At 39.1% G+C, this 11,699-nt stretch overlaps 1 protein-coding gene across 1 annotated transcript in view; it reads left to right on the forward strand.

Annotated features, from left to right (window-relative positions):
* znf330 (zinc finger protein 330) overlaps nt 1-8,171 on the forward strand; it is an 11,950-nt gene extending 3,779 nt beyond the window's left edge. Inside the window, exons 2-10 of the mRNA XM_072677128.1 lie at nt 607-748; nt 1,565-1,584; nt 3,357-3,427; nt 3,740-3,816; nt 4,860-4,986; nt 5,150-5,254; nt 5,350-5,396; nt 6,445-6,562; nt 7,734-8,171. Of these exons, the coding sequence (XP_072533229.1) occupies nt 629-748; nt 1,565-1,584; nt 3,357-3,427; nt 3,740-3,816; nt 4,860-4,986; nt 5,150-5,254; nt 5,350-5,396; nt 6,445-6,562; nt 7,734-8,011 (963 nt within the window). The 5' untranslated portion in view covers nt 607-628 and the 3' untranslated portion in view covers nt 8,012-8,171. The remainder of the gene's footprint in view (nt 1-606; nt 749-1,564; nt 1,585-3,356; nt 3,428-3,739; nt 3,817-4,859; nt 4,987-5,149; nt 5,255-5,349; nt 5,397-6,444; nt 6,563-7,733) is intronic.
* Nucleotides 8,172-11,699: the final 3,528 nt, after the last annotated feature.

Raw genomic sequence — 11,699 nt, forward strand, 5'->3', positions numbered from 1 at the left:
CTGTCTCTACTGTCCAGGATAGTTTTTGGAGGAGCATTGCTGTGAGGATTTGATTGCCTTCTGCTGAGTGGGGCTTTATACCCCTCTTGCCCATGCCCTGGATTAGGCACGGTGTCAATGGGTTTGTCTGCTCTAGAGAGTCCTATTTTATTGGCTGGATTTGGGTGTCTGGTTCTAATCACTACTGCTGTGAGCAGTTCTGGCTTTCACATTAAAGCACTCTGACAGGCTCTGTTTATGTCTTAACTATTTAATTATGTAGAAAGGTTAGTTGGTGGGCAAACAGTTGATGGACTTCCTCTTAAAGAAGCAAGCAGGGAGACAGTACAGTGTGCAGAATTGACAGTGAGAGTAACGTGTATCCAGTAGGTGTGATGTTTTTACTGTTCTAACAGACCTGAGCTGTGTCCAGCTAGTTGAATGGACCTGCCTTTCATTTTTGCCTTTCTTGCTCTTGGCTGGTCTGGCAGTCAAGTGGATCCACACATTTAGCTCTGCCAGTGTACACCGTGAGGCTGTGGACTATAGATCAGACCCAATCAAGGCAGACAGCAGAGTCTAGACCTGCCCTGACTAAGTAGGTGCTTGCTTTCTCTTTCTGTCTAGTTGCTTATTTCATTGCTGAAGGATGCCGAAGAAGAAGACTGGTGCCCGCAAGAAGGCTGAAAGTCGGAAGGAGCGAGAGAAACAGAGCCGTGCCAGTAGAGAGCATGTTGATGTGGCCAAACACCCGTGCAATTCGTCCATGGTAAGAGTGCTTCACATGGTTTAATGGGCTAAATGTGCATAATTATGACTTGGGTATTTCTTTTAGGTATTTAGGTATTTTGATCTGTTAAGGTGTTATTAGTCCTAAACTAATATTGTTCTTACATGCGATACAGTTTATTTATTCATTCATTTATTTTTTACAGAACATTTTTGTTTGCATACTTTAAAAACAAATGCTTAAACCACCAGTCACAAATAGTTATTACCCTTAAAACTTTCTGTTTCCATGGTGGTGGACCAGAAGTTGAGTTTGCTGGTTAAACAACCAGCAGCTTGTTTAAAGGAAACCCTGAAGTGTAGAGACATGAACCTGAATGTGAAATTGCTGCAGAAGCTCTTTCTGTTTCTAAACGTTTTTTTTTTTTTTTTTTCCCAGTGATATGCTATTTGGCAAAGCTTAGCAAGATTATGCTTCCCTATCTGCATGTGTTTCTGCATTGTGGAAATTTTAATTTTTTTACAGCTCTGAAACTTTTCAAATGTGCAGTTCCTCAACCAGTAAACACTGTTCTTTCAAGCTTGTTATATATTATTTGGGATCCGAGATAAAAAAAAAGTAAAACCTATGAAAAGTGGCCAGTATTTAAGTCGGTTCGGTAGTATTGGTAGGTATTGGTACTCTTTATCGGCAGATACTTGAAAATCTGGTATCGTATTGGAAAGGAAAAAATGGTATTGGTGCATCTTTAATTATGTAATATAAATATATATATTCGACTGTTCATTGTGCATATTCATTTACAGAGAGTTTTGAATACTGTTCTAACAAATGCTTTTTGGTTGATGTTGACAGGACTGTGATAAGTGCGTCAGGTGAGCTATCTTCACATTCCATTACAGATTTTTGCAGAGCCTTTTTAACCCTGTATTTAATGTTACCTGTTTATTAGTTTATTAGTAAAACTACTAGAACTGAGGTTTAGTCTGAATCTGTAAACTGAATCAGAACCTCAGAACCTGTCCTGAATCAAGTTTTATGTTTACAACTGATGTGAGCCAAACTAAATTCAGCCTGATCTGATGCTGGCTATTTGGAAACAATTCATCTGAAACTGACCCAGGCAGAAAACCAAATGACATGGATATATTCACCCAACCTAAACAAAATTCTACCCAAAATCATCCCTGGATATACAGTATACTATTGTGAGCATGTCCTGGATATCGTCAGTGCTTAAAGAACACCGACCAACTGCACAGTTCATTTCATACCGAGCGTAATTAGCCCTGTTTAATTGGCTATAGTTTGGCTTGTCGGCCAGCCCTATTTAGAAATGGCTAATTTTGGCTTTGTTAAAAAAAACAGGACTTTAAATGTAAGCATTGCCAGACTTTCCACCCTGTGTTGTTCTCCCACTGTTCTGTGCTGGTATGGCTAAATTTTAGCTGTTAACAGTTTAATCTTGATTTCTGTGTTCTGAGTTTGGCTGTACTTAGGCTGACTGTTGTTTTTTTTACTCAACTAATTTGTCATTTTCATATTATCAACTGTTTTAAAATAAGGAAAGTAGGGTAGTAGGGATGTCCCAATCCAATCTAGACATTATTAATGGATCGGGTAGCCGTACTTCCCTTTAGGGCTTTGCAATATGGTAAAAATACTATATCACGATTTCTAAACACTTTTTTTTCATGATACACAATATTTTTCATGAGAAATGTAATCACAGACTAAAAACATCAGTAGCAACAGATTCTTAAACACTGCTATTCAGATACTCAGTTGCTCTTTTTCTAATTAAACCGGTCTAATTACACTGTTAGTAATGAAACCTGCAGCTGATCACTGTTTATTATATCCATAAGTTTAGAAGAGAATATTGTGATACAATAAAATATCTTCATGTTGCCCAGCTCTACTTACGTTCTTTAGTTTTTTTTTGTAGCAGCACTTCATCTGGTATTCATTAGGCGCCATTAACAGACATGATTCTCAGCTGCTGCTGTAAGGTCCTTATTATATTTTCTTCTCCCTGCTTTACTTTCCTCCTTATTATAGTCTCATTAGGGCATTTAGTACTAGGTTAAACTTGATCGGGACATCCCTAGAAAGTAGGGTCCTCCTAATGATGACTGTTGGCCAATACTGATTAGATATAATCTTTGTATTTATGCAAATAATACAGGCCCGCAGCTTAGGCAAGACGTCCTGATGATAAATTCTAGTAAACACCAGTTTATTAGACACAAAAAAAGCAGGTTTCTTTTCTAGTCTAGTAAGAAGAATGCTTTGCTTACCACCAAGCCCATTCCAGTGCTGTGAACTCCAGAATGTTTCACAACACAGTCAGAGGAATTTGTATAATTACATTATTGGCCAACAGTCAGCATTAAGGGTACTTGGATCAGATCAGGGTGCAAGTAAACTTGATTGGGACATCCCTTGAAAGTAGGAAGGAACACTGCAGTAAGGAGGAAAGTAAAGCAGGGGGAAGGCAGGGTTTATATGTTTGATGTTGGAGACATGTTTTGGAAGTGATGTGAGCAGTCAGGCTCTAATGACTGACAGGTCTGCAGGTGCTGTGGAAGACACTGTTGCCAACTGTGTGCATATTTGATATGTTTTACTATGTTTTATTTTCTAGGCGACAGAAAAACAGAGCGTTCTGCTACTTCTGCTCTTCAGTGCAGAAACTTCCTATGTGCGCCCAGTGTGGTAAGTTATAGACCATTTATGAGCATCCTCCTCTTATCAGTATGTTCAGAAAGAGCTCAGTCTTGCAGCTCCTTGTCTTTGATTAGATAAGATATTGAATCACAAAGCAGATAAAAAAAAAAACAGCACCTAATAACAGACTGGGTAAACAGAAGCCGGTTCTGCTTAAAGAATAATGACTGCTAATGTTTGTGAATAGGCAGCCATTTTGTTCAGCTTTAACAGTGAAGCAATATTTGAAGCTACTATTGAACCTTTTTTTTTTAGGACCGATCATGTTGTAATGGGCTTGCTCTCTGTTTGTGTTCTAAGGTAAAACAAAGTGCATGAAGTCCTCTGACTGTGTTGTGAAACATCCTGGAGTTCACAGCACTGGAATGGGCATGGTGGTAAGCAAAGCATTCTCCTTACTAGAGTAGGCTGCACTTATCCTCGTACCCTTTTCTTATCCTTATTGTAATATACAAGCCAGTGATGCATACAACTCATACTATACATGAAACGGCACTGATATCTTGCGTTTGCAAAAAAACAGACGCTTACCCAAATTAAAAGTTAAAACATCGTAAATGTCTTAAATGTTTATTAGACTCTTTTGGTCAAAGTTTTCAGACTTTCACAATGGCCACCAGCATATGTAAACCCATGGGTAACCATATCTTAGTATGCAGTTGTCTAATTGGCTTATAATTCCAACAATTGTGTTATCACAAGAATGTTTCTTTAAGATATCAAGTAAGGCAATACACTATATATTATTATTATTATTATTTTAATAAGAAAGTAATTTCAGCTGAGATGGTAGTGAGCTTAATGGGTATGTTTTATCTTCAGAAATCATTCAAGAATTCATATTCTTTCATAATTTGTAAAGAAAAACACAAATAGCAGTCAGTATTTTAAAAGTTCTTATATTTTCATAACTTTATGATTGTTTATGATAACAAACGGAGAAAGACTGAAGAAAATATTTGCAGAATATTTGAGATTCTTCCTTTTTTTGCATTATAAATCGCATTAAAGTACCTTGGGCCTCATTCACCAATATCTTCCGAAGAACTTTCTTAAAGTCAGATTCATGGTGGTTTTAAACTGCAGAATTGTTCACAGCTCTGCTCTTCTATTAATGGACCCCATTGTCCAGGTAAACTGAACAAATCCCTCCCAAAAAATAAAAATAAAACATGCTGTATGTCTGAATCTTCGTGAACCCTGCATAAGTGGATTTTAGGAACGGTTGGTGAATGAGACCCGATCTTATAAACCTCTTGTTCAGTGTTTGTTCATCCTAAGATTCCTAGGAAGTGTGTTTTCTGAGGACAGCTGTTGTAAATCTAGGCCTAAAGCCTTATAAATCTATTACTGAGCTGAGAAACAGACTGCTGCAGCCGTCCTGGGACTCATCATTGAGCATGTTGTTTGTGACCACTAGGGGGCGATATGTGACTTTTGTGAAGCCTGGGTGTGCCATGGGAGGAAGTGTCTGAGTACACACGCCTGCTCCTGTCCCCTCTCTGACGCAGACTGCATCGAGTGTGACCGTAGTGTTTGGGAGCATGGTAACAAGCAAAGCAAACTCTGCCATTTGTTTCTACCGAGCATTCAGTCACACTTAGATTTCCAGTTAATTTCAAGTGCAAATGCATTGGACTGTTCACTGTTTAGTCACATGGCTTCTTTTACAGTGGTTTGTTCTAATCTAATAAGTGTTCTTGGATGCAGGAGGGCGTATTTTCCGCTGTTCTTTCTGTCACAATTTCCTTTGTGAGGATGACCAGTTTGAGCACCAGGCCAGCTGTCAGGTCTTAGAGGCAGAGACCTTTAAATGTGAGTCTGTAGACTAGATAAATATGCATAAATGTCTCTGTTTGCTGTCTTTTGCTGTCTGGACCTTTCTCTCAAATTCTGTTTTTCACTTTTAGGCGTGTCATGTAACCGACTGGGGCAGCACTCTTGTTTGCGATGCAAGGTGAGGCCCTTGTTTGCTCTACTGTATGTGTTCCCTTTTTAGCAGAGCAGTGCTCTGCAGCGTCATGTACAGTATAAAGCCATGCATTGCATTCCATTATTGTTGGAGTGCTTCTGTGATCATATGCACCAAACAGCCATAACATTAGTACCGGTAAAGTGCAGTTTTTGAACAGTCAGTTCTTGAAGGTGATGTCTTAAAAGCAGGAAAAATAAGCATGCATAAGAATCTGAGCCACTCTGAGACAAGAACCAAACAATGATGACCAGACGACTGGGTCGTAACATGTCCAGAACATCAGGCAGGTCCTGTAGGGTGTTCCCAATATGCAGTGGTCAGTACCTACCAAAAGTACCTGCTCCAGAAAAGGGCAACCGGTGAATTGTTGACCGGGTCAAGGGCCCTCAAGGCTCATGTAGGTCCCACCTCACAGCGTACAGGACTTAAAGGTCTTGTGGAGTCCATGCCTTGAATGGTCAGATCTGTTGTCTCTGCGCAAGGGAGACCTACTCAGTGTTAGGCAGGTGCTGCTAATGTTATGGCTGCTCGGTGTACAATATATGATTTAGCATACATGTATGCATTGCACTTTAGTCTTTTATAGGGCTGCTGGTATGATGCTGTATATACTGCATATTATTTTTCTAGGCCCGTGTCTGTGAAGATGTACAGTATATACGGAATATATTATTTATAGTAAATGAACGCATTACAACTTTGCCTTTGTAGACCTGCTTCTATGAGGGTATACCGTATATATTATATACAGTATATGCATGCATTGCACTTAACTTGGTAGGTCGGCTTCTTTGATGTACAGTATATATTTGTACAATGCATATTAAATAATGCCTGCATGCATTACTCTTTCATGTTGGTAGGCCAGCTTCTGGGATGTACAGTATATAAAGAATATGTAGTACACTTATGCATTGCCCCTTCACATTGGTTGGCCTTTTTGTGTGTGTGTGTGTGTGTGTGTGTGTGTGTGTGCGCGCACACAATACATGTATGCACTGCACCTCCATCTTTGTACTTTTCTTGGTAGGCCTGCTTCTGTGATGACCACGCTAGAAGCAAAGTCTTTAAGCAGGAGAAAGGCAAGGCGCCTCCATGTCCCAAGTGTGGGCACCAGACGCAGGAGACTAAGGACCTCAGCATGTCCAGTGAGTTTTTTATAGTCTGTGATACTTGGTTGACTTTCATTCCTGACCACAGATTTTTGTTTTTAGCAAGAAACTAAATGTCCCTCCACCAGAAACCGTATTTTGATTTACTGTAAAATCGCAGCTCTCTGAAAAGAATTGCGGGCAGTAAGCTGATTGAAACACAACACAACAGACCACAGATTCCTGACCGTGGAGGACCTCTAGCTGTGCACATTTTTGTGTTTTTCTGCACTGCCACTTCAGCTCAGGATCAGCTTGATGTTTATCTGATTGGTGGCATCAGATGTGTTGGGAGCAGGGAAAACACTGAAATGTGCAGAGCCACAGGTACTCCAAGTGGGTCTTTCACAAGGCACTGTTTATGTTTTTTGTGGCATTTGGCTGGCACTGCTATACAGAATGATATTTACATTTAAATACATCTATGTTTGAAAGGTAGGGGTAATATAACTATATTGGATAGAAATGCAGTTTTCTTGTGAGGAGAAAGTCTGGACCCCCTACATTTAGTACTACTAAAATGGCTAAAATTAGAATAAGGTCCAGAACTTCAGCTGAACATGGTTGGAGAGGAATCTGGAGGAGTCGGTCTTATTTAAACCTCATTTAGTCTGGTTTGCCCTTGATTGTTAGAGGTGGGGGTTAAGATCACCATGGCGAGATCCAAAAAGCTCTCAGAAGTCCTTCAGAAAGTAGATTATAGATGCAGAGAAGTCCGAGAAGGGTTTTTGAAAAGAGCCAACGTGACCAGGTCAGGCCGTCCTAGCAAATTCAGCTCAAGATTAAGATTAGACCACAAGATGCATAGAGAAGTCTTTAGCAAACCTTAAATGTCATCACTGGACCTACAGGTAAATGTTGACACAAGTAATGTGTATCTTATATCTGTGTGTGTCTGTGTATATACATACATTTTATATATATATATATATATATATATATATATATATATATATATATATATATATATATATATATATATATATATATATATATATATATATATAATCATAATCTCAGGGTAAGTATTATTTTTTTTGATAGCAAGGGTTTTCTCCCTGCACACCTCTCATGAGAGTCTCTTTCTGGTGGTAGTTGCTGTACATTGGCATCAACTGTGACGAGATGTTTACTGTTACCGCTGCTCTCTGTTTGCTTCTCTCTGCAGCTCGCACTCACAAGTTCGGTCGGCAGAGTGGGGCTGATGACGACAGTTACGGTTACGGCGCGTCGGGATATGATTCCTACTGGAAAAGTGTTGCTGCTGGAGGAGGGGGAGACCAAGATGAAGAAGACGATTACTATGAGTCTGACGATGATGACGATGACGACGATGATGAAGAGGAGGACGAGGAGGAGGAGGAGGAAGATGAGGAGGATGAACCTGAGGTGGCAGATAAACTTCAAAATCTGAGTGTTGGTGCAGGTGCAGCAAGCGGGAAGTGAAGTAGTCCAGTGCAGTAGTGCTGAATAACTATTAAAGGCTGCAAATCTGATAGAAAAACCAGTTGTATTTTTAAACCTCGCAGATCGTAATGCTTGTTTGGTTTGGCTTTGCTATATTTGTCCAAACCTTCCCCTCCCCATAAAAGCAGAGTGTTGAAAACCTTGAGTGTCTCTCTATTGATTGCCAGGACCGAGCTACAACAAGCATAATAGGCACTGCTTGATCAAGTCTTGGAAGCTTGCACACAGACTTCGCAGACCAACAAACAGAAGATATCATCTGTGTAGCTCTACGACTACTTTGGGCCCAGTTTCCCAAAAGCATCCCAGTGTCAAGAGCTTAAATGGTGGAGAAAGTGTTTTGCGTGATGCTCACTCAGCCATTTAAGAATCATCTGTATGCTAAGATGCTTCAGGAATGCCAGTCCTGAGGGGTATTTGACAAAGGTGGGTTTCTTCAGTGAGCCAGATAGCATTATCCTAATGTTAAGGGGTGTTCAGTAGAATTGCCTCTCGCTTCTTCTCTCAAACCCTGCAGTGTCTTTTCTGGTTAAAGATATTCTGTAAAGTGTGGTCTGTTGTTTTATACATATCATTTTGGTCAGTTCAGTTATGAAGTGGATTTATGACATGAGTAAATTTTCGGAGAAGGACCACCCTTGGCCCTCAAGCTATTTATAAACCCTTGCTTCTCAGTTTAACTGAGAACAAATGCCCTCTACCCCGCCTTCACTCACCACACAAAACTGTCTAGCAAATATGTATACATGTACACTGTTTGCTTAGGAAATAGCTAGTTTGTATAGATTTGGATCCAAAGATACCTCAAAGCCTAGATACTACCAAACACAAATGTCAACATGGAGAGTTTTATATACACAGTGGCTTGAAAAAGTATTCATACCATTCCACATTTTATCAACCACCAATTTAAATGTATTTTATTGAGATTTTAAGTAATAAGCGTAGAAGTGGAATGAAAATGATGCACTGTTTTCAAACTTTTAATCAAATAAAAATCTGAAAAGTGTGATGTACAAAAGTATTCAGCCACTGAATACACAGATACACAGATAACCCTAAATAAAGGCCAGTGCAGTCATTTGCCTTCAGAAGTCACTTGATTAGTTAATAAAGTCCAGCTGTGTGTAATTTATTCTCTGTGTAATTACACCACTTCTGTGAACGCCTCAGTGGTTTGTTAGAGAACACTAGTAAACAAACAGCATCAGGAAGACCAAGGAACTCTCGGTCAAGGTTGTGGAGAAGTTTATTCAAGCCTCCCAGTGTTTAGCGTGATGCTCACTCAGCCATTTAAGAATCATCTGTATGCTAAGATGCTTCAGGAATGCCAGTCCTGAGGGGTTAGCCAGGGGTTAGTCAGTTAGCCAGATAGCATTATTCTAATTTTAAGGGGTGTTCAGTAGAATTGCCTCTCGCTTCTTCTCTCAAACCCTGCAGTGTCTTTTCTGGTTAAAGATATTCTGTAAAGTGTGGTCTGTTGTTTTATACATATCATTTTGGTCAGTTCAGTTATGAAGTGGATTTATGACATGAGTACATTTTCAGAGAAGGACCACGTCTGGCCCTCAAGCTATTTATAAACCCTTGTTTCTCAGTTTAACTGAGAACAAGGTTGTGGAGAAGTTTATCCAAGCCTCCCAGTGTTTAGCGTGATGCTCACTCAGCCATTTAAGAATCATCTGTATGCTAAGATGCTTCAGGAATGCCAGTCCTGAGGGGTTAGCCAGGGGTTAGTCAGTTAGCCAGATAGCATTATTCTAATTTTAAGGGGTGTTCAGTAGAATTGCCTCTCGCTTCTTCTCTCAAACCCTGCAGTGTCTTTTCTGGTTAAAGATATTCCGTAAAGTGTGGTCTGTTGTTTTATACATATCATTTTGGTCAGTTCAGTTATGAAGTGGATTTATGACGAGTAAATTTTCAGAGAAGGACCACGTCTGGCCCTCAAGCTATTTAGAAACCCTTGCTTCTCAGTTTAACTGAGAACAAGGTTGTGGAGAAGTTTATCCAAAAAGTCCACACAAACTGACAGATCAAGCAAGGAGAGCACTGGTCAGAGAAGCAGCCAAGAGGCCCATGGTCACTCTGGAGAAGCTGCAGAAATCCACAGCTCAGGAGGGAGAATTTGCACTCCACAAACCTGGTCTTTATGGAAGAGTGGCAAGAAGAAAACCATTGTTGAAAGAAAGACATAAAAAGTGTTGTTTGCAGTTTGCCACACGCCATGTAGGGGACACAGCAAACATGTGGAAGAAGCTGCCGTGGTCAGATAAGACCAAAGTTGAACTTTTTGGCCTAAATGCAAAGCGCTATGTGTGGTGAAAAAGTGACACTGCTCATCAGCCTGAACACACCATCTCCACTGTGAAACATGGTGGTGGAAGCATCATGCTGTGGGGATGCTTTTCTTCAGCAGGGACAGGGAAGCTGGTCAGAGTTGATGGGAAGATGGATGGAGCTAAATACAGGGCAATCCTGGAAGAAAACCTGTTGGAAGCTGCAAAAGAGTTGAGACTGAGACAAAGATTCGCCTTCCAGCAAGACAATGACCCTAAACGTACAGCCAGATCTATCTGTTTTGCAAAGAAGAAGGGGCAAAACTCTCAGTCTCAGTCAGTAGAGACATACCCCAAAAGAGTTGCAGCTGTAATTGCAGCCAAAGGCGGCTCTACAAAGTACTAATAATAATGCACGTCATACTTTTCAGATGTTTATTTGATTAAAATAAATTGAAACAATGTATCATTTTTATTCAACTTTACAGTTATGTGATATTTTGTGTTGGTCTATCACTTAAAATCTTAAAACAGGTCGACAAATTCATGTCCTGGCTAGAGAGAACCCTTGGGTGTACCCTTACCTAACCTAATCCAAAGGAACATCAAATGGATGACCTTTCATTCATTTTATTAAAACCAAAGGTATCTATGATTGGTTATAAAAACTTCTAACTACTAAAGAGTGTGCATATTAAATATCATATATCCCTCTAGTTTAAGTAATACATTCATTTAATATCTGTTAAACATTCATTTGTAAATAAGTTGATTTGCAGAAGATGAGTGGATGGGTGTGATTGCCTTTAATCACCCTTTCAAAATATACAAGTCTGCTTAAATTACAGTGGACAAATATTTTAACAGTTTTAATATCCAGATGCTCTGAATATTAAATGTTTTTTTTCCCCTAAATGTAAAGATACATTACATAATCTCATGTAAAGATGCAGTACTTGTTTTATATTTTGTTGAATTGTTAAAGATGAGTTGAATCAATATGCAGTAATATCATACTAATGTAGAATTCAGAATGGTAATCTATTATATTTGTGACAGTTGTTAGAGGTGTAAATATGTTATTTTCATTCAACATGTCACCATATTGCCTCTCGGTTTAATTAAGAAATTTATGTATTTTTTTCTTAGTATTTGTGTCTATTTACAGCAGTGGAGAAAGCTGATGTTTTAGATAAAGCAAAGTATCCTTTGTTTTCATTTTAGTATATTTTATGTTTCTCAGTTCTTTAGAATCACATTTTTTTTACATTGTGTCAAAAAAAAAACTTTTACATTGACCTCCACTGACCATTTAGACAGTGTTTATTTATTTATTTATTTATTATTATTAACTTTCTGGAGATGCAGATTTTTTTTGTGTGTGATATTGT

This window comes from Salminus brasiliensis, chromosome 4 (genome assembly GCF_030463535.1).
Source record: "Salminus brasiliensis chromosome 4, fSalBra1.hap2, whole genome shotgun sequence".
NCBI classification, from domain to species: Eukaryota; Metazoa; Chordata; class Actinopteri; order Characiformes; family Bryconidae; genus Salminus; species Salminus brasiliensis.